Here is a 25,923-nt window from a genome sequence, read left to right as displayed (position 1 = left end):
AAATTACAGCAAGTGGTACCAAACATTTGAGGAGTTCCCAAAACACCTATGCAGCATATCATTGGATGAAGCCAAACCAGCCAAAGGGGGAGGGCCAGGGAGAAGGGGAAAGTCTGTCACTTTTTGTGCATAATAATCCTTAGTAAAAGAACTTATCACTTCAACTAAATGGAGTTGAGGGTCTTTCTTTCCTAGGGACTTAGTTGGGACATGCCTGACACATTCCATGATGGTGGAATACATAGTAGCTAGATTCCTGTTCTGATCCTACTAAAGCACCTCACCTCATTGATGTTCCCTTTGATTTCCTCTATCCTCCCAGCAAAGAACAAGAAAATGGCACTCTGCAAAATTAAAGAAAATTATACTCAGGTATGGGGAAACAGCTATATGCAATATGACAAACCCTATGTTGATACCCTGTTGATCCACTCTTTCCCTCCACACTATCCATCCAAAGCAATCTTTACTAGGATAAGAAACCTTATCAAAGGTGATAGCAAAAAAAAACTTACCTTGAGTCCCAGAGTCCTCATGGAGCATATACCTCATAGTGGAGAGAGATAATCTCAAATATTTCTACACCACTTTGGATAGATTAGTCCCACTTTTATCTGCCTCCCCCCTAATCCTTTAGAACCTTCTGAAGCTCTTAGTGCATCCGTCAGTTTAACCAAACTACCTGCCATATCAAATTAACAGATTTTGCTTTAAAAGGAATGCCTAGCAAACCTTTTAAGCTTTGCTACACAGAAGGTGAAAGTTTGAGTTTACATGTACCACATTTTTTTTTTACTGAAGCTCTAAATGTAAAAGGGCTGCTTGGATCTTCAAAAAACTGTCTTATGTTTAAAAAATGACAATTTAAAAACCTGGAAACAAAGTGAAGGACCAGAAGAGAGAAATATTATTTGATTATTTAAAAAATATATGAATCTAAATCTGAGTTTCCCTTTGGGCTTGAGGCTCAGGTTGAAAGTCCCAAACTCCTCTCCACTGCAGCATTGGCCTCCTAGATGCAAAATGTAAAACATCATATGCCTTCCCCCACATCTAGCTCTGTTGCAACCAAAACATTTCCTTACAACTCTGAGTAGGGAAAGAAAAATCTAATTGATCCTTCAATTAGACACAAACACAGGCAAAAAGTAAATGACCTGAAGGACAGGGCAGTCATTTTGGATACACTTTTTATTGATTGATTGATTGGCCTTTGGGCCATATCAAAGTGCAGAGTTCCAGAAACAAATTATTACTAAATTTTGATAAAAGCAATTTAAAATGGAATTGGAATAAAACAAATGACAGGACAGTCATTTGGATACCATTTTACCTGTGGATAGCGGGAGAGGTATGGCTTCAGTAGGGCCTCAGCCTCTGTGAAATCATCTTCACCAATCCCTGGGGACAACACAGAGAAAAAAAGTGCATATTGTGAATAAGGATAAGCCAATTATAAGTTCATGTTTCCCAGACATACCTTGAAATATCCAGCTGGAGACTGAAGATATTCTTATGTATATAAGAATTATATTATTATATATTATATAGTGGCCCAGGGACAACCTCGGCCTTTAAATCTCTAATTAATAGTGTTCAAAGGGAGCTAGGAGACGTCCGTAGGCCGAGTGGTCCATATCATTCAAGAAGTAATTCTTGGTTTGACAAAAAGTGTCTGATGCTCAGGAACCAGATTGATCGGGTTTACCTGCTCTATCGCAATCAAGGGGATAAATGCCCACCAGAGGACTACTATCGCTTGAAGCGGGAGTATAAAGGACTAATTGCTAAGAAAAAGAAAGCTAAAGAGAGAGAGAAGTGGGATCTACTTCTCCTCTCCATCCAGCAGAAGAACACTCGATTATTTTGGCAAATTGTTGCTAGCTCCTTGCCGGGTCATCAAGAACTCCCTCTCTGCTGTACTTCCAACAGAGATTGGGAAAACCATTTCTTGGCAATTTTCCAGGCGTCAACAAGTTCAACTGTGCTTGGGCCACAGATGCCTCCTGCAATTCCTGACTGGCAACCCGTGACTCATGCTGAGATTACCGAGCTTATCTCCGAACTGAAGTCAGGCAAAGCCCCTGGCCCTGATGCTATACCCCCTGATCTGCTAAAATCCAACCCCGAATGATGGATTCCTCTCTTAGCAAGACTCTTCATGCATATCAATACCTCTGGCAGGATCCCTACCTCCTGGAGCTTAGCAATTATTGTTCCAGTTTTTAAACGAGGAAATAGGAACAATCCAGCCAACTATCGCCCCATAAGCCTGCTCTCCATCATTGGGAAACTGTATGCTAAATATCTCCAACGGAGACTCCTCACCTGGGTTGAGAAGTCCAATATTATTGGTGCTGAACAGATTGGGTTTAAAGTGGGCTGTGCCACACTGAACCACTGCTTTGTCTTAGCGCACCTGGTCAATAAATATACTACCATACCAGGTGGCAAACTTTTTACTGCTTTTATCGACCTAAAGTCAGTGTTTGACTCAGTCCCTAGGGGACTGTTGTGGTCAAAACTGCTCAAAAGTTCTATCGATAGACATCTTCTGTTCCTAATTAGATCCTTGTACAACCAGACCTGTAGTCAGGTCAGGTTTGGTCTGCAGGGAGAACTTTCAAATCCTCTCCCGATTAAGAACAGAGTAAGGCAGGGTTGTGTTCTGGCTCCTCTTTTGTTTAATTTATTCTTATCTGACTTGGCCTTTCACATTGGACGTATTGAGTCCCACGCCCCAAAGTTGTCAACTACGAAGATCCCGCTTCTCCTTTATGCTGATGATGCAGCCCTCCTTTCATTGTCAAGGCCAGGTCTGAAAAGATTATTTTCTGCATTCGTTTCCTACTGTGCTGAGAACCACTTGTCTATTAATTACGACAAATCCAAAGTATTGGTGTTCTCTAGAGCCCGGAAATTGTATAACTGGGCTATCAATGGTAATGCTGTTAAGCAGGTTTTCCATTTTAAGTATTTAGGTATTCAATTTCAGAACACTGGTGTTTGGACTAGACATCGAACCCAGGTGCTGAACTCAGCCTCCTGTAGTCACCAGCAGATTTTAAGATTTTTTTTTATACCCAAGGAGGCCAGTTTATTCCTTCTGCTCTGCGTATTTACAAAGCCAAAACTTTGGCTCAAACTCTTTACGGAATTCCCATATGGATATGGGGCTTCAAGGATTGTATTGAAAGAACCCAGGCTGTCTTTCTTAGAAAACTTCTGGGTCTTCCTCCTTGTGTTGGTTTTGCTCCGATGTACCTGGAACTGGGCACTCGATCAGTCGAATGTATGGCGTGGATTAACACCCTTAAATGGTGGTTTCGGGTGCTCTTTCTGGCAGTTCCTGGTAGCTACCTCTCCCTGGCATTTGCTGACTCTCATATTTCTCATTGGGAAAGGGAGCTGATGAAGAAATTACACCTGCTAGGTTTTACGGGGGATGCCCTGGGAGATTATGGCCTTAAGGACACCCAATTTAGGGTAGTCCAACGGCTTGTCGACATTGACTTGCAATATCTATAAGCCAGAGCTAACAAAACTTGCTCCTCTCTGATCTTCAGCCAATTTAATAATTACGGACTGAGGATGGCTTCTTATTTTTACACTCTAACCATTCCCAAGTATAGAAGAGCTTTCTCCCTAGCTCGCTTTAATGTCTTGCCCTCAGCACTACTGGATGGGCGATTTAAGAGGCTCCCGATTAACGAGCGGCTATGCCCCTGTGACAGAGCTGAGGTTGAAACTGTGGAGCATGTCCTTTTATATTGCCCTATGTATAACGCAGGCAGATCTAAGTTATTGTCTCTCCTTGAAACAGACCCTTCTAGACCCAATGTTAGTAATTTGTTCTTATATTGTCTAGGGGATGGCTCCTCATATATCACTTCTTTGGTTTCCTTTTTTTTTTTTTAAGAGCTGTAACCATCAGAGGAGAACGCTGTAATTCCCCTTAGTCAAGTTTTTGGTGACCAATTGTTCATGATTAATTTTCCCATGTTCTTCTTTTGTTGTACTTGTGTTTTGGTCTGTGACTGCAAATAAAATATTATTATTATTATTTTATATTATAAATATTATATATCATACTTTATGGTTATCCCTGAAAAAAAATATTTATTGGGTTGCTCGAGTTCCCAGCTGGGTCAGGTAGCCAATCCTGAAGATTTCTGTTACAAGTCCCTAAAATTGAAATGTTTCAGTCCCATTTCCTACCTTTCTCTTATCCACTTAAGTAATCAGCACAGATTGTCACTGTTCGTACTGAAACCCTCTTGACCCTGCAGAAGGTGGCCCCCTTTTTTGAACTGATTATTAATAAACATTTATAAAAACACATTTCATGAGTTTGCTGAATTCCAATTATCTCACTAAGTCTTAATGTGAATCATACCGGATAGGGAAATATAATTATACTACTGTATATGCAAGAACAAAAGCCTAATTGCTTTCTTGCAGAAATCCGTCTCACTATGACTGAAGGAGTGCTGAGCAGACTTATACCTATTAGGTTAGACCAGCTTTCTTCTTCTTCTTAGTTCAGTCATAGTGATGCTGATGCCTCCCGTTAGAACTTATTTTAGTTAATTGCATAAAAAGATGTACATATCCCCATTAACTGACTTTAGTCACAATAAGAAAACAACCCCCCACCCACCCACCCCCAAGCAGCCATCTGTTGGGGAAAAGCGATGCAGTTCCTTGATCATGCTGCTGCCCCATTTCCAATGCTTCTCTCCGGTGGAGAGATTCACTTACCTAAGATGAAGGTAAGGAAAGTATAGTAACAGAGAAGCAACATTGTACAAAGTAGAGCCCGCAGGTTGGGTGTCGTGGCTCCCTGATGTAGTTTTTGCAAACCATAATCCTGAATGGAAATTAGAAATAATATTCAGAAAACCGAGAGAACCCATGGAAAGAAGGAGAAGAAATGTTGTACCCATTTGCAGATAAATTCAGCAAAGGTGAGATACAGATCCAGATACAGAAAAGTATTCTGGATAGGGACACTGGTTTTAGTGATCTTTATGGGATTTCAAATTGTCCATATGGAGGAACCCAGAAATTAGTGCCCTCACCCCACTGCCAGAAAAGTGAAATGCATTTCTGAGTTCATGCATAATATTAAGCTATAAAGTACCCTGGTTTTGTTTTGGATTAGCATGGCATTCATAAGCATCCAATTTAATTATATTACAAATTACATCTTATTATTGGTTCAATGAACCATGAGTTTAAAACTTCCAAGCGAAGTGTTACATATTACCATAACTGTTGCTTCATTACTGTCTCTAAAAATATTGCAATCATTTGGGTTGTTTCAGCCCAGTTAGGTTAACTGCTTTTAATCTGTTGCTCTCCAGCATTCTATTGATCATGGTGGTAGGAATACTGGAAATTATCATCTAATGTATTGGGAAGACACCATACTAGGGAAACCCAGAGAAATCAGTTTTGAGAATTTTAATTACTGAGCTAAGTGTACCAGCGTCCTCTCACAAAACAGTTATACATCACCAGATACATTCTGCAAACCCAAATAATGCATCCATAGCCTTCAAACTGGCCCTTGTACCTTGTCCCCTGAAAACCCAGCAAATTCCAGAAGTCTCAAAATCCGGGGTGGAAAGAGGGAGAGAGTCTGTGGAAAACACGTAAAACATAAAAGATAACAGAGACACATGTAAAGACTACATCCTCATCCCAAATCTGAACCTTTGTTGACATTGTCTACTACAAAGCCCTTCACATCCTCTTCCCCACCGTTTTCTTCCATTGGTATCATCTTTTTCCAGGAAGGCATTATGGCTTGCTTCTCTTTTAATAGTAAGCACCCATGCTGTATTACTTAAGACTTTGGTGCTATACTACTCAGAGCCTATACAGATAAATGCTTCTCCACATCAACATTTGATTCTACTACACACACAAAAAGCTCTGTCTAAAGAAAAGTAGAATCATAGTGAAAGTTTTGACCCTATCCTTTACCCTTCTCATAATACCTTTTCCCCTAATGGAGGGACATTTCAACATATGTGCCTCCAAGTAAATAACTTCCCTAGGAACAGTCAGAATTATGGGGAAGTCTGAGTTCCTGATCACATTCTGCCCACTGGACTCGAATCATTCTATTAGCAGAAAAAGATTACGTCTGGAAATGTACTAGCTGATCCCAAATGAACACGAGAAGAATGTGTTAGAAGTAAAATTGGGATTAGAGGCATTTTAATTTATTCTGAACCCAGAACAAATCATTGCATTCCACACATTTTATTATGCTTTAAATCCAAATGTATGTTTGGTTCGGGCACAGACTGCCTGGAATCAGCTGTTCAGTGCATGCAATAGTTTATGCACAGAGTGTTTTGCACATGCATAATTGGGATGTATACAATAGTCCGAGTGGTGATGCCATAGATGAAGTTAGATACTTGGCTTAATGGCACTCCTTGGTGCCATAGGTAGCATTTTACTTTTCTTCCATTGACCATCCATAGTGCTTCATTTATTACAGCTCTTAAAATCCTGATATATTAGAGGAAAAAAGGCAAAATAAAAATTCCAAGTTCTGATAAGGAAGAAAAGTTCTGGAATGTGAGCAATTTCATATTTTAAATGCAATTAGTCGTAGCATCATATTGGCCTCAGAAATATAATAGAGCTTGCTTTTGCTACCAAATATATTTGCTTGGAAATAATCACCATTTTATAGTAGTTCTCAAGTAGAACATTTCTAACCATATATACATCTCCTTGATTGAATAACAATTATGCTTGATCAAGTGTTGTACAAAATCACATTGTATTAAACTGTATGCAAAGTGCATATCAAATTGGCCCAAATTTTGCCTCTATGTTGCTTTCTATAAAAATAGTGTAAGATGGGGAGGTGGGCAGAACAAGAAATGAAGCCAGAAGAGTCCTCCCTAAATCACAGCCCAGTGTTCCCTGGGGAAAGGAAAGAAGGCTCATAAAGACCCCTGCTTGAGTTATGCCCATGTCCCTGAAACTGGCTTCTTGGTGCCTTTTGGGGGGGAAAGTTGTTAGGCAAGGCTTAGCTTTCTTCTTAGCAATTAAGAGTATCAGTCTTGCAGAAGGCTATATTTAATTTTTCATATGTCTCTGACAGATGAAGCAAAAGAAGAAAAGTACAGCAGCAACAATTATGCAAGAGAAACCCAGTCTTTCCAGAAACCACAGCACAAATGGCTATGGAGACCCAAAATCCAGCAGCCAGACTGGAGTAGAAGTCCTGCAGTGAGCCAGCCAAACTTTGAGATCCCTCCTCTAGGCAACCTCTGACATTTCTTCTTTATGCAAGCTAGAATGTCATCTTGCCTTCTATTGCAACAAATGGGAAAACACCAACTTCATGCCAAAAACCTTGAACAAGCTTCAAAAAGGGGTCTGCTGTAAGGATGCGACTTCAGCAAATAAGGAGAGTGAGGAGAAGCCTGTTCACACCACAGTAAGCAGTCTGTGTGTGAACCCTTATGGTAGTCTGTCTCATCTAGGCAAAAGAAACTAGCAGAGAATTGTTGCTAAAAGATTATCCAAACTTTGGAAGCTGGTTGTATGGCAAAGAGAAAAGGACATCAAAGGCACTTTTCTAATCAAATTGCCATAACTGTGGTCTGTTGTCATTTTAAACTGAAGAGAAAAGGACTGACAGTTGTTTCATTTGCTTCTCTGAATACTTACTATTGGACACAGATGAACTGAAAGTAGGAACAGCAAGAATGGTATGAACGCTATTAAAAATATGAATGGAGCATAAAGTTGTGATTTTATGTTTTGTCATTAACAGTGTCAACCCTTCAGAAATTATGGACAGCTTAAAACAAATTATTTGATAAAAATGTAATAATAAATATTTGCTAGTTTGAGCATGTCCTTGAGAAGTCACATTCCTATGATCATAAACCCTGTAAACCAGCTTAGGTTGGTCATACAAGACCAAGTTGTTGGGCAAGCTAGTGAAACTAAATGCTAGAGTTCATCAAAAGAATTTACTGCAAAATATTGTAAAAGTGTTACATTTTATGCAACTCAGCTAATAAGAGACTAGTAACAAAGCTGCTTTAATTGATTAAATGGTTTATTTGAAGGAATATGTGAATTCCATTCCCAATAATTCTTTATTGCCACAAAGAAGAGGAGGTCAACCCATTCTCCAATATTGCCAACTCAAGAACTATTGTCATTCTTATAGACAGCCTGATGGTGTCTAACTTTTTTGCACAATGCATAATTTTATGAACTTCTATGACATCCTGTTTTTCCTCAGTTAAAATACCCCATGCAATGTAACCTTTACTCATAGGAGAGGGTTTTTTTTACAGTCCTTTGAGGTTTTCTTCCTGCCAGCCCTGTTGGCTAAGGCTCTCTGATATATGATAGCACAGATAAATACCTGCTGTGAAAAAGAAATTAAAACCAATTATCCCAGACACAGGAATGAAGAAAGGGGAAATAACCTGGGGTGCTGATCTTCAAAGTTTGCAAGCATTTTTAGCTGGCTAAAATTTAGCTTAATATAGTACCTACTTAATACTCACAATAAGTGCTGTTCTTTCCACATATCTGTATATCTTTCTCAACCTGTACATTTGTACATTTGCAACAACAGAACAGCATCATAATGCCCAAGTTAAAACTAAGTGGATTACTTCTGAAAAAAAATTAATGGATTGTCTCTTGGAGTTCAGTTTTTGTCATAAACATCACTTTCTGTGTCCCATAAGAAGCTGTGGAAGCATACTCAACTCACCAAATTGAAGGCTCCAATGCCAAGAGCAATCCCCCCCTCCAGATGGATACGAACAGAGTTTGCAGGCAAGCAACTAGGTTGGATGAAAGCATTCAGCTCTCTGTGAATATAAAAAAGGTTACAGAACACCACTGCCAATTTATCTGCCTGAAACTACCATAAAAAGAAAAAGGGTTCTATTTCATAGACCTTTTTCACTCTAAACCTGGCTTTTAGTCATACAGGGAATTCAATTCATTCTCTAAGACACTCTACCATATGCCATAGACCCAAAAGGCAACACAAGGGATAGTGGTTTACATTCTTTTCTACTACTATATCTCTATATTCATTTTAGAAAGAATCACTAAAGTCCCCCCCAAAAAACTTTTTAGTCAGTTTAAATATTTTACAGAAGGAAGCAGGCACTACAATAATTTTAAAAATGGGGAAAATATCCAAAGGAGATTGCTTAAAAAATTGGCTATGTTAATTTTTAAGGTATATATACTTTTTATTCCCACAGTTAAATAATACAAGTTGAGACTAATTCAAATCCCTACTCTTCCATGAAATTTGTTGAGTAATTTTGGACTCATCGACCTCTTATGCACACCACTAGAATAAAGGATAATCAAAGCTACCATTTCAAACTCAAGAGAAGAAAAGCAAGATCTAAAGAAAGACTAGGATTAAATATATATGAGTTGATTTGGCAATATGTGGGCCTGTGACTAAAGTGCCGTGGTTTATGTCAGCAGTTGGGTGGCTCCCCTTGGTTCTGCCAGTTATGTGTGGAACCATCCGCTCTAATCTTAGTTCCTCTTCTCTGTCCCACAATCCCCTTTTGGCTAGGATGGGGATTGGATAAAAGAGTGCCCACAGCCCCCTGTTGATTAAGCAGTTACTCAATCAACACGCAAGAACAAGCACATAACTAAGAATAAACTTAACTAAGGTGTTCCTGATTATAGAAACACTATGAAAAACACAACTGAAAAACTCAGTTCTTTGGATTGCTGATTGTTCTTGTTCCTTTGTTGTTCACTGTTGACCTAATAAATGTGCTAGCAAATAGCTAAGAGATATAAAAACAATGCTGCCATCTACTGGTCCAATAGTCCAATAGTCCATTGGAGGATCAAGAGGTAGCAAAATACTGAAATTGATTAACTCATTCTAGATTTAAGGCATGTAAATGAAAGGATTCAACTCTTGTCCTTCTGTAGCCTATCAGACAAGAAATTCCTTGGCAGTGGTTGATGTTCCCAGGGAATTCTGGCTTATTTCTTCTTGACATCTTTTTTTCTTAGAGTAATTTACAAGTTCCTCATTGATTCCCATAGCTAAGCCTCTTTCTCAAACTCCAGCTATTCAAAAACATGGCAACCAGAGATTGCATTTTGGTCACATTGGTCCAGACAACCATCAGAGGAAAGCCAAGAATGACTGCAGAAACAATATAACTCTTTTCTGCCACCTAGTGGTTAAAAGGTTGTATAGTCAATCTATAGTTTTTAAAAAAATGAGATATTGATAGAAAAAAACAAAGGAAACTGTTGCAACATACAGAGGAACTAGGGCATTGTACATGACAAGTGGCTTTTAATATGAAGGATAATGTTGGATGGGGCTGGGATTTTAGTTGCGGGGTCACTATGTTTTGCCATGGGAATGTTGTGCCTTAACATGTATGGGCAGCAGAAGAGCATGGATCCCTTCTGGATGCCCTTGTAAGGGTACACTGTGAAGGCACCAAGATTGAAGGAAACATGATTTTCCTTCAGCTTTAGGATGGGAAACGTCAAGGCATCAAATTGGAAGATGAACAAAGGAGACATTCCTCACTAATGCTCTTTCTCATTCCTACCTGTGACTAAACCCCCTTCATTTACCCGACCTGCCTTCCCAACTCACCTGTAGATGAGGTAGCTGCTACGCACCTTAATTCCTCCTTTTATAAAATTAACCATGTTTTCATCCTGTAAGAAGCAAAATGTCTCCATGAATAAAACAACCTCAGTTTGCTGGGATGATGTATTATGCCACTCCTAGTTACACAGCACTCCATCAAAGGCATTCATCACACTTGGCCACCAGCAGGATAACTGTTGAAATGTTGAGACTTCATTCCCCCCCAGCTTGCTTTCATCAAAAGAAATCAATGTCAAGATAAGTGGGGGAAACTAACCTCTAGACCAGTGAGGGTGAACCTTTTGGTTGTGGTGTGCTGAAAGGCACATGTGCTGGCACCCACAATGCAATGTGCCCCACCCCCCCCTGCGCATGCACGCGCAACACCCCATACCCGCCCCCTTAACTGCACTGTGCATGCGTGTGCCTCCCAACTGGTTTTTGGCCCATTTGAGACTGTTTTCGCCACCCTGAAGGCTCGAGAGAAGCCTCTGCAGCCTCGGGAGGCCGAAAAACGGGCCTTCTGGAAATACCAGAAGTGCCCATTTTCAGCCTCCAGAGGGCCTCTGGAGCTCGGGGGAGGCTGTTTCTGCCCTCCCAGAGGCTTGAGGGAAGCTTCCGGGGCCTCGGCCCTTTTTCGGCCTCCCAAGGCTCCGGAGGCTTCCCTCAAGCCTCTGGGAGGGTGAAAACAGCCTCAAACAGGCCAAAAATCAGCTGGGAGGCACACATATGTGCAGTGCAGGTAACAAATGGTTCTACGTGCCACCTGTGGCATGCGTGCCATAGGTTTGCCATCACGGCTCTAGACCGTTATCTACATATGATCCCCTTGCCTGATTTGTTTCATAGAACAGTATCTCTCAAGCATTTTGCATTCCAGTTCTGTTTTCCACCAAGCAAGCTAACACAGTGCTCATACATTGGTACAAGCTGGGTCTGTGGAGGTGTCAAAGATGGCAGGAGTGCAGCTCCGGTCCTTTTAAACAGGGGTCCCCAACCACCGGTCCGCGGAACAAGTCCTACCGGCCGCTGGCTTGCTGGCGCCGCCATCTTTTTGATGAAAAAGTGCTTCGGTGAGCTTTTCCGGTAGAAAGCTCACCGGAAGCACGCTTTCATCAAAAAGATGGCGGTGCCAGCGCTCGTGAGCTTTTCCGGGTAGAAAGCTCACCGGAAGCACGTTTTCATCAAAAAGATGGCGGCGCCAGCGCTTCGGTGAGCTTTTCTGGGTAAGCCATTTCTACCCGGAAAAGTTCACCGAAGCGCTGGCACCGCCATCTTTTTGATGAAATGTGCTTCCGTGACCTCACCGGAAGCACTTTTCATCAAAAAGATGGCGGCACCCAGCTGATGCCGGTACCGGGCCGCGGCGCCCAGCTGATGCCAGTACCGGGCCGCGGCGTAAAAAAGGTTGGGGATCACTGATTTTAAAGATTCAGGTGATACTGATGCCTGTACAAAAGGAGTTTGCATTGTGCTTTTGCTCCACTTGTCCTACAGTTTCCATAGTTAGCACAGATCTGGTTAACTGAGACTAAAACTCTCCAGAGAGCCAGTCTGGTGTAGTGGTGAAGGTGCTGGCCTAGAAAACAGGAGACTGTAAGTTCTAGTTCCCCATTAGACATGAAAGCCAGCTGGGTGAGTTTGAGACAGTCACTCTCTCTCAGTTCAGCCTACTTCACAGTGTTGTTGTTGTGGGGGAAAGGAGGATTATGAACATTTTCTCGAGTTACTTATAAAGATAAACTAAAATTCTAATTAATAAACAAATTCAATCCACAAGCTGTAATATAGGAAGAAAAATGCTGAAATATATTTATCAGATTCTGTCTTCCAGGTTTCTTGCACCTCTCTATCATACTCTCTCTGAGTTGGGAACTACTGTAATAATGGGATAGAATTTGCTATTAAGTTTGAAGAATTTTCTTACCTGGAGGAAGGTGAGGGCTGCCCGGTGCAATAAGCATTCTGCATAACATACTTCAGCATGCAGTTCCTCTGTAACAGGGAAACATGGGTTTAGGGAGTATGTGCAGATTTTCTAATATTGTCTCTACTATTCACCATAGTGACTCATACTTTTGTCATGTCCTACTTGAACAATATGCTCTCAGAAGCTTCAATTGCTCCACAGTGCAAAGACCTGTATGTCAGCCAGTGGGAGCACATTACACACTAGTCCAGCGGTCACCAACCGATGGGCCGCGAGAAAATTTTGGTGAGCCACAGAGAAATCTCACCCCCCCAAAGCAATTAATCCAGGCTGCGCAGAAACACAAGGCTATGCCGCCCACATGGCCTGCAGGAACCCTCTCTGCCCACTCGCTCCTTACCCAGCAAACTTGTCTGCTAAGTTGCTATTTTTCTTTTTCCCGACCATCATCTGTTCTGCTACGCTGGGAGATTTAGATTAGCTAGGAAGCAGGAAATGGTTGGATTTTTTGCTTTCTAGCTAGTCTTTAGATCTTTGGCTCAGCACAGCTGAAACCTCCCTTAGGACTGAAGGTTTGCTTGCAAGCAAATTCAGTGCAGACTCACAGCAAGCAAATTTGAGAGACTGAGCTAGCCAATGGCAGATAGATAGATAACTGAATGATTCTATGAGCAACTCAATCTGCCTGCTTTGCCTGATTTTGGGTAAAAGTTGCTCTTTTTTAAAATAAAAAATTCAATATTTACATGCATGGTGTGTTGTGAGTTAATTTTGTGAGTTTGCTTGCTAGCAAATTTTGTGAGTTTGCTTGCAAGCAAGTTTTATGTGACAGACTGAGCTAGCCAATGGCAGATAGATAGATCTCTGAATGAATCTGTGATTCTGTGAGCAACTCAATCTGCCTGCCTGCTTTGCCTGATTTTGGGTAAAAGTTGCTCTTTTTTTATAAAAAAAAATCAATATTTATATAAATATTTATAATATTTACATACAAGCCATGCCCAGCCAGTCACATGACCACCAAGCCACACCCACAAATTAGGCCATGCCCACAGAACCAGTTAGTGGTCCCTGGGATCTAAAATTATGAGTTTGGTGGTCCCTGAGGTCCAAAAGGTTGGCGACCCCTGCACTAGTCCACATTTATGGACCGTAATTGGGAGCAGAAACTTTGTTGCTAAGTGCTGCAGCACATATGGGTTGTTCAGTGGAAAGAGGCAGAAGTCCCAGGTAAGGAACTCAGGGGATCATGGGAGAGACGAGCAGGTACCATTGGGGGTTGGGGGACTGCCACGGGCAGGAGCCGGAGAGCATGGGCAGGTTAGCATGGGATCCAATAAGGCCAGCAGAAGCTGCAGGCAGGTCAAAAGAGGCCTTGGGTGGGCTGGCAGAGATCGCAGGAAAGTAAGGGAGCGTTGCAGATGGGCACACACAGCAGAAGGTAAGAGGGCCGGGAGTGCCACAGAAGTTCCTTGGGAGAACTCCATAATGAACTCCAAAATGGGTTTCTCGGGAGAAAAACAGCAGGAGTGACTTACTGGGATGACTTATAACCTCCCTGCAAAGTTGCCCGTTGACCTTGTGGGAAGTCAGCAGGGAATATCACAAATTGTGATCCCCTGATGAGATTCTCTGTGACACTGTAATCACAATATGGGCACCCAAATGCTATAAGATATCTAAAACACCAGATCTAGGGATGGCCTTTTATGAGGTGGGCAATATCTTTCTTGCAATTAGATGTTGACATCCTCCCACATTTAGGAAACAATCCCTCCCTCATCAACTGCTTAAAAGAATCAAGAAAGGCAAATATCCAGTCCGTAGGCGGTAGGGGATACTTCGGAGGACACAACAATCCCAGCTAATGCAGTAAGACAGAGCACCTTTCACTAGAGCCTGCTTATCTGGAATCAAGCAAGACTTGAGTGGATTTGTGCAACTTTATACCTACTCCCTCCTATCCTCCAGCTTTTCCTATATTAAGACAAATAAAATAAACACTTTCTTGACTCACAGCACTCTGAATTTTAACTCTTCTCACCTTCCGTACAAGCATCTCCACCTTGCCGACTGGAGAAGGTACCAGTCACAGTGGTTTTCCTCCGAAATCTATCAGGGGAACCAAAAGCAGTTGAATTACTAGGTTCTTCATCCACCTTCTCCAACCCCTCACCCTGGGAGATCACTTTCCACCAGAAGCCACCAAGCATTATACTCCAGCAGCACCTTTAAGCAGTCCTCTATTATTTCTCTAGGTTATATTCATCCCCCAATCATTTGTCCTTTTGCACCCACCTTTTCATCCCATTTTTAAACTGAGAAGGGAATAAGCTTTTAGAATTGCAGATCTTGTGCCTTGTTCAAGGAAGAATTAAATATCCACCAACTAATGCGGCAATCAAGCCAGACTTTGGGGAAATACTGGTTATTTAGAAGCAATATTCACAAGCTGAACAACCTGTCATCCCCTCTGCAGCAGTCCCAGGGCGTGGCTGCAGAAACATACCTTCCTATGCTCCATTCCAATGGTGTGTATGAACTACATACCTCTGACAGATCTCCTGGGCTTCTTTCATGGTGTGCCCTGCATGGACAATATCTTCATGTTCAAAGGTCATCATGGCTTGCATCTCCAGGATGGTGGCATAAATTAAGGCATGGTACATGCTCTCTCCAGTTCTGCCAGAAGGGATCAACAGTGAAAGACAAAAGATATGGTTCAAGGCAATACATGGCTTTGCTGATTATATTGATATATATGATAAACACACACAAGCATACATACCAGAGGTGGTATTCAGCAAGTTCTGACCAGTTCTGGAGGAAATTTTGAGTAATTTAGAGAACCGGCCAATACCACCTCCGACTGGAGATTTTACAGTCTCCTTCCCCTGCCATGCCCACCAAGCCATGCCCACAGAACCGGTAGTAAAAAAATTTGAATCCCATCACTGATACATATATACATACCACATACATACATGCATACATACAGCATAAGGCATTAAGAAAGGAAAAAGATTAATATTTGGAACATAGAACATCATCAGAGTTGGAAGGGACCTTGGAGGTCTTCTAGTCCAATCCCCTGCTCAAGCAGGAGGCCCTATACCATTTCAGATAAATGGCTGTCTCTTTTTAAAAGCCTCCAGTGATGGAGCATTCACAACTTCTGAAGGCAAGCTGTTTCACTGGTTGATTGTTCTCACTATCAGGAAATTTCTCCTTAGTTCTAGGTCAGGGGTATCAAACTCATGTGACGTATCGGGACTTTTTCCCCCTTTGCTAAACCGGGCCTGGGCATGGCCAGCACACGGCACATCTGGCCCGCAGGCTGCGAGTTTGACAGCCCTATTCTAGGTTGTTTCTCTCCTTGATTAGTTTTATTTATTTATTTATTTATTTATTTATTTATTTATTTATTTGATTTGCCAATTGTTTACAAGATAATAAGTATAAGTGTATACATAGTTGTGAATACATGAAATGGGTACATATAAGAAAAATAAAAGAAGAATAAGAGAAACAATAGGACAGGGACGGTAGGCACGTTGGTGCGCTTATGCACGCCCCTACAGACCTCTTAGGAAAGGGGTGAGGTCAATAGTAGACAGTCTAAGGTTAAAGTTTTTGGGGTTTGGGGAAGAAACTACAGAGTCGGGTAGAGTATTCCAGACATTGACCACTCTATTGCTGAAGTCGTATTTCCTGCAATCAAGTTTGGTGCGGTTAACTTTGAGTTTGTATCTATTGTGTGCTCTTGTGTTGTTATGGTTGAAGCTGAAGTATTCATTGACAGGTAGGACATTGCAATGTATGATTTTATATACCATGCTTAAATCAGACCGAAGACGGCATAATTCAAGGTTTTCTAGTTCTAGAATTTCAAGTCTGGTGGCATAAGGTATTCTACAACGAGTAGAGGAGTGGAGAACTCTTCTTGTGAAATATTTCTGGACTTTCTCAATTGTGCTAATATCAGATATGTAATGTGGGCTCCAGACCGATGAACTGTATTCAGTATTGGTCTAGCAAATGTTTTGTATGCTCTGGTTAGTAGTGTGATATTACCAGAGAAAAAGCTACGTAGGATTAGGTTAACAACTCTTAATGCCTTTTTGGCTATGTAGTTGCAGTGGGCTCTAGCACTTAGATCATTAGAGGTGAGTATTCCAAGGTCCTTTACAGAGCTTGGGTCATCAACAAGATCTTGACTATTCAGCTTGTATTTTATTTTCTGATTTTTTTGCCAATATGTAAGACAGAGCATTTATTTGTTGAGATTTGAAGTTGCCATTTGTTTGACCATTCTGATACATAGTCAAGATCTTTTTGTAGGGTAGCAGTATTGTCTGTGGTATTGAACAGCTTTACATCATCAGCGAAAAGAACGCAATTGCTCTTAATATGATCACAGAGGTCATTTACGTAGAGTATGAAGAGAGTTGGTCCTAGAACACTGCCTTGGGGGACACCACTATTGACAGGTACAGAATTTGATAGGATGCTCCCAATTTTGACCATTTGTTGTCTGTTTGCCAGGAATGCTTCTATCCAGTTATTCAGTTGTCCAGAGATACCATAGGATTTTATTTTTAGGAGTAGTTTGTCGTGTACCACTGAATCAAAGGCTTTACAGAAGTCTATGTAGATTGCGTCTATTGCTTTGCCCTGGTCGAGTTGTGTCGTCCATATGTTTTTGCAGTGTAAGAGTTGCAGATTACAGGATAGTTTTTTTCTGAAACCAAATTGTTTCTTGTCTTGCCTTCTGGTGCTTTTTGATAAATAGATTGAACCCCCTCTTCTTTGTGGCAGCCCCTCAAATATTGGAACGTTGCTATCATGTCATACTTAGTCCGTCTTTTCACTAACCTAGCTATGTCCAATTCCTGCAACGATTCTTTGTATGTTTTAGCCTCCAGGCCATCTTTGTTGCTCTTCTCTGCACTCTTTCCAGAGTCTGAACATCTTTTTTACATCTTGGTGACCAAACTGGATGCAGTATTCCAAGTGTGGCTTTAACAAGGCATTATAAAGTGGTACTAACACTTCAGGTGATCTCTATTAATGCAGCCTAGGATTACATTGGCTTTTTTGGTGGTTGCAGCAGGCTCATATGTAAATGATCGTCTTCTAGGAATTCAAGGTTCCTCTCCCAGTTACTATTATTAAACCAAGTTTTACCTAATCTGTACCTGTACATTTAGTTTTTCTTGCCTAAAGCTTGCTTTTCTCTACAATGAATTTCATTTTGTTAGATAGGGCACAAGTTCAAGTTTGTCTAGAAGTTTGAGAGTATTCAGTCAAATTAAAACCCTTTCATTGAGCCCTGTGAAGTCCAATTACCAATTACCAGTTAAATTCAATCTGGGAATCAAATCAATCTGGGAATCAAATCAATGCAGTTTTATCAATACCAGCACACAAATCTACAGGCTTTTTTAGTGTAGTAAAGGGGTCCAGCAAAAGTCACTTTTGAATTGTTCATGGATTTCAATTATTTCTCCTAATGTTTTTTCCACTCTCCCTCCCTATCTGCCCCAGTGTTTTTGCAATTGGTACCCTGTTATGCACTTGAAAAGTTGATTTATCTGTGGATTGTTGCATTTTGGGTAATCTAGCCATGATCTGTTAACATACTGCGTTAACAGGCTAATCCATAATATGATTCGTCTGATGTAACTTGGTTTAGGATTTAGCATTCATTAAATGAATGCAGCTTTGCCATCAGCTTTTGCAAAGAGTTACTGCTTACAAAGGTGGCTTCAGATTTCATCAGAATCAGTTTTGTAACACAGACTTAAACTGGATTGGAAGGCAAAAATCTAAGTCTTAATGTGCATTCTAGTTAAGGCATTGGTATGTATGTTACTTTTTCTAAGTCCAAAACTTAAGACAGAAATTAAGTGCATCTACTAAAATACAGTAAAAATTATCTTTAATTTTAATAAAATGTATTTTTAAAAAGTGAGTCGACATAATTAAAATTATCCGGCATAACCATTGTATTCATTTTACCTTCTAAAGACCATCTGAGATACATACATTTAGCAATCCTTTCAGAATATATAATAGTAAGAAGGTGTGCTTTCTGTAGATGTTTCACTTCATAGAATGACAGCTGCAGTAAAACAGTTTCCCCACTGATCTCCCTATCCTTGTTTTAAATTATAAGAGTCATAAACGCTGTGTTCCCAAACTGCATCACTCAACACTGCGCAATCCTTACATACTTGGTGTTTGAATAAGACCTACTGTTAAATAAACATCTCTTCTTTCTTTTCCCTACACACAGGATGTATAACTTTCTCCACCCTTACAAAAAACAGCCAAAGAAATGCCATGCGGATGCTGAAGATCATGCAGCAAAGAGCTGCTCTTACTAGTAACAGCCACGTGGCCTTCAATAACATTTAATTCTAGATTTTGCCACCTGACCTACCAGCACAAACCTGGCCTGTCTGTAATAAGCCTCTTAAAACGCCAACTCCCAGCACTAATATATTTTTAGAATACTGAAGTATATATATCCCCACAAGCTACATGAAATACTTATGAGTTGAATCCCTCACAGAGGAACTAGACAGCTGCTTGCATATGAACATTATGGAACACGTAGCACTGACTTTTCTGGAGAAGCTAGTTTGCCTTATTTCAGACTTGAAAACCAAAAGGACTCTAGAAAACCAAACTAATTCCCTCCCTCTCCAGTTGAGTTTATTCAAGCTCAGTGTCTAAGAAGCAACTCTCCTTCCATTGCATCCCACAGATTTGTTTCATCCCTATAGCCTTGAGCACTGTAATTGGGGTTCTCTAGTTGGAAAGTGCTGAAGGAGGATTTAATTCAACAAAACAGTGGGAACCCTGGTGATAGTGGAGGGGAAAGGGAGCTGATATCCCACACTTGTCCTGTGTACAGGATGAATCGGCTTGGGCACTTCTGATTTACCTGGGCTGCAGCATTTCCAAGCTCTTACTGAACTGGTTATGCAGGAAACAATTCAGTGCCTCCGTGCACTCGGCTAAGGCAGTCTCCAGGGAAGTGCTGTGGGTAAGAAAAGAGGGCCAGTTATCACAGGTGTTCTTCTAAGATTTGGAGTAACAACACACATTTTCTTGTAACTCCTGTCCATTGAATTATTAGTTTTTAGCAATCTGTAATGGGACTTTTCCTTAAATTGTATATGTGTTTTGGATGAGACAATATTAAGGCAAAGATCTTTTGTGGACTTCTAAGTTTTGGCTATTACTGAAAAATGGGCAGCCATCAAAAGAGGCATTGATTTACCTGTATGGGAGAAGCAGCTCTACGAGTTTTAAGAGCAAACAGCAGCATTTAATTCTAGTGATACTCCCTCCACCCCTGAAATAGTTCCCTACCATTAAAGATGTTATATTTCAATAGAAACAAATACTATCATCATTTAATTAGCCTCACATGAGCTGTAGAAGGTGCCCAGATAGATAGGAAATCACTGACTGATAAAAATAAGTGTAAATGTGCCCTGTTTCTTTTCTAAAGCTATAAGAGAAACTTCCCACATCTGAGGGCTCCCTCCCTCCTGTAGGTATGAGGAAATGCCCTTCCTCCGGGGTTCTTGAAGGAAGTGGTTGTGTCCTTGTCACATTTGTTTAGCTCAGGTGTCCTCCCAAAGACAGAATTCTTACCGGTGACAACAGTAAGCAAACACGGCCTTTGCCACCATAGTTACCCCACCTTACTCAAACAGGACTGGCCTTTCAACGAACTCTCCAACTGGTAAACTAGGTTTTAGGCTGCCACCCCCAGGAAACTTTTAGATAACTTTTCCTGAAATGTAGAGATCCAGAGCTTTATATTGGTGCTGACTTGGTTTTTGTGTTAATTTATCTAGCTTAGTTTCCTCTGCATTAACCCATTGTTGTAGCTCTTCAAGATTCAAGACAAGGGTCTTCCCCAAATGTAGCTAAACATGTCAGGAATTCAATGTGCAATTCTTCTTAAAAAGAAGATACTAGAAATACAATCATGCACCATTTCAATTAAAAAAAAATGGGGGAGCACTTAGGAAACTATAGTAGGTTTATTTTAACTGAGCTCAGAATTATAAAGGGTCATGAGTAGGAAATAGGATATAGTTGTAATTATCAAGAAAGTGCAACAGCAAATAGCTAATATATGTAGAAAGTCTTTAGGGTGAACGGAATGTAAATTGGCAAAGGAAGTAAAAAGCAACAAGGCATATGTATGTAGACATGAGAACCAGTTGTTCTAATGGTTAAAGCACCAGGTTAGAAACTAGGAGAGTATGACTTCTAATTCCACCATAGGCATGAAAGCCAATTGGAGGACTTCGGAGCAGTCACTCTCTCTCAGCCCACAACATCAGGCTTCAGTGCCAAGCAAGTCAGTCATTTCATATCTGTGATGAGCCAGGGTGGGATACAAAATAAACAGTCACAGAAAACAGGTGAAGCCCCTTTTATTCCTTCAGTTTGCTTCCAAGCTCCAAATATCTTTGATGGAAGACAAAAAAAACTCCCACACAGTTACACGAAGAAGGAAAAAAGCAACACAAACCAGGCAAGATAAGGACTGGAGGATGTCCACAGAACACACACTGGGAAGGACGCCAAACTCAGAGAGGAAATATTTATCTTTCTTGGTGACTTCAATCTACCTCATATTAACTGGACCCTAAACGAATGTACAACTGAACCCATACATGCAACCTTCTATAATGCTATAACAAATTTGGGACTGGAACAACTAGTAACCAACAATACTAGGCTTAACAACTGCCTTGATCTCATCTTCTGCAATAGTTTGAATTCAATTTACGGAATACAAATTAAAGAACCCTTTTCCAACAGTGACCACAACATGATAGACTTTTGTCTCAACATACATCCACACAAAAATCATCACAATGACAAAATCCCTAATTATCACTTCAAAAAAGGCAACTATGATCTTATAATCAACAATCTCTCTTCCCTTGATTGGCAATTTCTATTCACTGGATGCAATACTGTTGAAGATCATTACAACATATTCTTACTAGAAATCAAAACAGCCATCAAACTATATGTACCAATAACAACTCCCAAAGCCAGGAAAAACAGATTACCCATAACAATAAGGAAGCTTCAATCCAAAAAGAGATCACTTTGGCGAAAAAACAAATCTGGTCACATTGCCAACTTCAAAAGCCAGTACAAAAATCTATGCCACCAGATAAAAACTGAATGCACCAATTATCACATTAAACAAGAGGAAAACCTTCTACGCACAAATTCCACCCGTGCTTTCTACAATTTTGTAAACAACAAACTAAAAGACTCAAGGTCCATCCCACCCCTGAAAGGACCTAATGGCAAAGACTGCAATGACAACACCATCAAAACCAACCTCTTTAACACATTCTTTGGCTCAGTATTTGTAAACAGCAATGGATCAAGCCCAGTACTTCCTAGTCAAACCACAGACAACTACAATGATCTAATACATATCAATTTTACAGAAGACATTGTTGAAAAAGCATTGTGCAATCTAAAACCATCTCTATCTATTGGACCGGACGGAATATGTGCCTACTTCTTTAAAAAGCTATCCACTGCCATAGCCGAACCTCTAAGCATAATCTTTGAAAAATCTTTCAGGACCAGCTCCTTGCCAAAACTATGGTCACAAGCCATGGTCATCCCCATCTTCAAAAAGGGAGACCCCAGCCTAGTTGAAAATTACAGACCAATCTCCTTATGCTGCATCACCTGTAAAGTCATGGAATCAATTATTAACCAATCCATTATCCTCCACTTAGAGACAAACAACCTACTCTCTAATAAACAATTTAGTTTCAGAAAAAAACTATCCTGTAATCTGCAACTCTTACACTGCAAAAACATATGGACTACACAACTCGATCAGGGCAAAGCAATAGACGCAATCTTCTGTAAAGCCTTTGATTCAGTGGTACACGAAAAACTACTACTAAAACTAAAATCTTATGGTATCTCTGGACACCTACATAACTGGATAGAAGCATTCCTGTCAAACAGACAACAAATGGTCAAAATTGGGAGCATCCTATCAAATTCTGTACCTGTCAACAGTGGTGTCCCCCAAGGCAGTGTTTTAGGACCAACTCTCTTCATACTCTACATAAATGACCTCTGTGATCATATTAAGAGCAACTGTGTTCTCTTCGCTGATGATGTAAAGCTGTTCAACAACACAGACAATACTACTACCCTTCAAAAAGACCTTGACTATGTATCAGAATGGTCAATCAAATGGCAACTTCAAATCTCAACAAATAAATGCTCTGTCTTACATATTGGCAGAAAATCAGAAAATAAAATACAAGCTAAATAGTCAAGACCTTGTTGAGGATCCAAACTTTGTCAAGGACCTTGGAGTATTCATCTCAAATGATCTAAGTGCTAGAGCCCACTGTAACTACATAGCCAAAAAGGCATTAAGAGTTGTTAATCTAATCCTACGTAGCTTCTTCTCTGGTAATATCACACTACTAAATAGAGCATACAAAACATTTGCTAGACCTACACTTGAATACAGCTCATCAGTCTGGAACCCATATCATGTATCTGATATTAACACAATTTAAAAAGTCCAGAAATATTTCACAAGAAGAGTTCTCCACTCCTCTACTCACTGCAGAATACCTTATGCCATCAGACTTGAAACTCTAGACCTAGAAAACCTAGAACTACGCCACCTCCAGTCCGATCTAAATATAGTATATAAAATCATACATTGCAATGTCCTACCTGCAAATGAATACTTCAGCTTCAATCATAACAATACAAGAGCACACAATAGATACAAATTCAAGGTTAACCACACCAAACTTGATTGCAGGAAATATGACTTCAGCAACAGAGTGGTCAATGTTTGGAATACTCTACCTGACTCTGTGGTTTCTTCCCCAAACCCCAAAAATTTTAACCTTAGACTGTCTACTATTGACCTCACCCCCTTCCTAAGAGGCCTGTAGAGGGCGTGCATAAGCGCACCAATTGTGCCTACCGTCCCCTGTCCTATTGTTTTTTTTTATTTTTCTTATAAGTATCTATCTCATGTATTCAAAACTATATTTATTCTTATACCTGTATCTTGTAAGCGATTGACAAATCAAATAAATACTAAAAAATACTAAACTAAAGATATTTACACAATTTGTTTCCAGCGTTTTGCCAGGTCCAAAATCTTATTCAGTTGTCACACCTGCAGCCCATGAAGAGGGTCAAGGCCCTCTCCTCCTGAGGAGACCATGTCTCTCCCTTATCCTCTCCTCCCTGCGTGCCCTAGGATGGATAGGGGATGGGCCTGGATCCTCCTCTGACTCCTCAGCCGGCCTCTGCCCTTCCCCAGCCTCCTCCACAACCTCCGGAGCCACACTTCCACTCCCTGTCGGCGGTTCCTCCTCTCCCTCAGAGTCAGTCTCCATCAGGGGCATGACAATATCACAACCAAAGGATCAACAGTTGGTTGCTCTGGAAAAAAGTGGCATTTGCAGGAAAATACTGCATTTGCATTCCCTTCATGTTGTATCCCGTGTATGTGTGCCCTGGGGGTGGGGGGGGCATAAATTAGGTTACATATGTTCTGTCATGAGGCCATGGAACTATGAGGAAAAGTGGCTTAGAATGGAGGAGTTACCAGGACTGTGACGTAGCTCTCTGTGGCCTTTCCCACAAAGATGCATTGGGAGATGTTTTCCTGGCATCTTTTTCCCAGCAGCCCCAACTGAATCTAGCCTATTTTTGAACCTGATCTTTCTTTTTCCAGTTTCTCTCCCATACCATATTTGGTTCTACTCTGTTCCAGTTTTGTAGAATTCTTCTGCTGACAGAGAGACGTAGCCTCCGCCCCCTCCCCAGTCCTTTGCATAATTTCTTCCAACATTCTACTGGGTTGAAGGGAATAAAAAGGTGTTTTTAACTCTGCTGAAAGTAAAAAGAAAGAAAAAAGAAAAAAAAGAAAGGGTTTACACAGTATCATCTTTGCTTTGTTCTTCTCCCCAAAAAAGAATGATGTCCAAAAGAAGTTAAGCAGAACAAACGGACACCAAGAGAGAGAGTGACAACTCACAATATGGAAAGACATAGCAAATTTGGCTATTAAGAATATGTTTAAATGCTCTTACTGTATGCATAGTAACATTAAAGTGCTGCTTTTCAGGATTGGCTAAAAAAAGATGCCAGTTGCAGGAACAGTTGACTGAATTTTTAGCCCTTATTCTACCTCAGCAGGGAAGCAGAGCAGAAGTTCTGATGACAGCAGAACTGAGAATGGGACAAACCAGGATAGAATATGCCTTCTTTATGCCAATTACTGGCAGGAGTCTGAGAGTTGGAGAAACAGCAGCAAAACAGTGGTTCTCCTAGGGGAAGAGAAAGCAGGAAAATAGCTCTTCAACTGCCATTCCATATTTTGAGTGCCAGGGAAATTCATCCCCCAAAGACGTTCTCTTCCCCCACTGCTCCTCCTACCCAAGCACGGTAGAAGCCATATTCCTGCAGAAAAGCTGCCCGTGAGTGCCAGCTGAAGAGTTATGTGGAGCCAAGAGACCACCAGAGAAGCAGCTCCATCCATATCTGTCCAAGACTACAGGACATGTTACCTGGATATATAGCAGCAGCACACAGATGGCACACCTTGAAACAACCATTGCAGGCTCTTATTCACTCTGGCCAACAGTCCATTTCTGACAAATGTTAAGGTCATATATTTCTAGTTGTCTATTAGTTCAGTATTAGGCACCTGGTATAGAGTTCCCCAGTTTGGGCTCTGCGGCATAAAGGTTGATGGCAAGCTATATCTCAGCCTTTGCAGATGGTATTCCTGTGGTACAGTGGACCACTGTAATGGAAAATAGGGGACTGTGGGACTTTTGAATGTCAGAACTTACACTCAAAGATTTGCTTCCCCTCCTTGTCTCACCAAAGGTTGTCACCAAAGGTTGTCAGTGTGATGGATGGCTTTTGCTATAGAGGAACATTATCCCATTGCCAAAAAGCAAATGGCTCTAAAGAGATGGGACATACCTTAAGTGCTTAGTAGGAAACAAGACAGGCCTCCAACTAAATCAATCTTAGAACAATCAGCTGCAGATTAAACCATCAACACAGCTTATGATGTAGAACTGGAAAAAAACACTGTTTGCAGCATAGCAAGAAATGATGAAAGGAAATTACTTTTTCAGGGATGGGATGAATGGCTGTCTTCACACTGGGGCCAGAAGGATACATAAATGACACTTAGGCCCAAATTATCTGAAATCCTAAAGAGGTTTATGAAATTTATCATCTTGGAGCA

The 25,923-nt window shown here is 40.8% G+C and overlaps 1 protein-coding gene across 5 annotated transcripts in view; it reads right to left on the bottom strand.

Annotated features, from left to right (window-relative positions):
* LOC113419938 (tetratricopeptide repeat protein 39A-like) overlaps positions 1-25,923 on the bottom strand; it is a 44,534-nt gene that overhangs the window by 12,424 nt on the left and 6,187 nt on the right. For 4 of the 5 annotated variants that reach the window (XR_015747891.1, XM_087957029.1, XM_026679576.2 and 1 more), the window contains exons 2-11: positions 19,549-19,644; positions 15,147-15,278; positions 14,641-14,708; positions 12,594-12,661; positions 10,670-10,734; positions 8,774-8,873; positions 5,579-5,644; positions 4,762-4,870; positions 1,334-1,401; positions 285-344 (exon numbers count right to left, since the gene is read on the bottom strand). Coding sequence is in view for 4 of the 5 variants with exons in the window: in XM_087957029.1 (XP_087813155.1) it covers positions 285-344; positions 1,334-1,401; positions 4,762-4,870; positions 5,579-5,644; positions 8,774-8,873; positions 10,670-10,734; positions 12,594-12,661; positions 14,641-14,708; positions 15,147-15,278; positions 19,549-19,644 (832 nt within the window). In the remaining variant the exon portion in view is untranslated. The remainder of the gene's footprint in view (positions 1-284; positions 345-1,333; positions 1,402-4,761; positions 4,871-5,578; positions 5,645-8,773; positions 8,874-10,669; positions 10,735-12,593; positions 12,662-14,640; positions 14,709-15,146; positions 15,279-19,548; positions 19,645-25,923) is intronic. The other variant, XM_087957031.1, reaches the window with a different exon arrangement.

The sequence above is a fragment of the Notechis scutatus genome, chromosome 2 (genome assembly GCF_049901735.1).
Source record: "Notechis scutatus isolate UNSWTSFEM ecotype Mainland chromosome 2, rNotScu1.2, whole genome shotgun sequence".
Classification (NCBI taxonomy): Eukaryota; Metazoa; Chordata; class Lepidosauria; order Squamata; family Elapidae; genus Notechis; species Notechis scutatus.
This window is presented reverse-complemented; position numbering and strand designations above follow the sequence as displayed.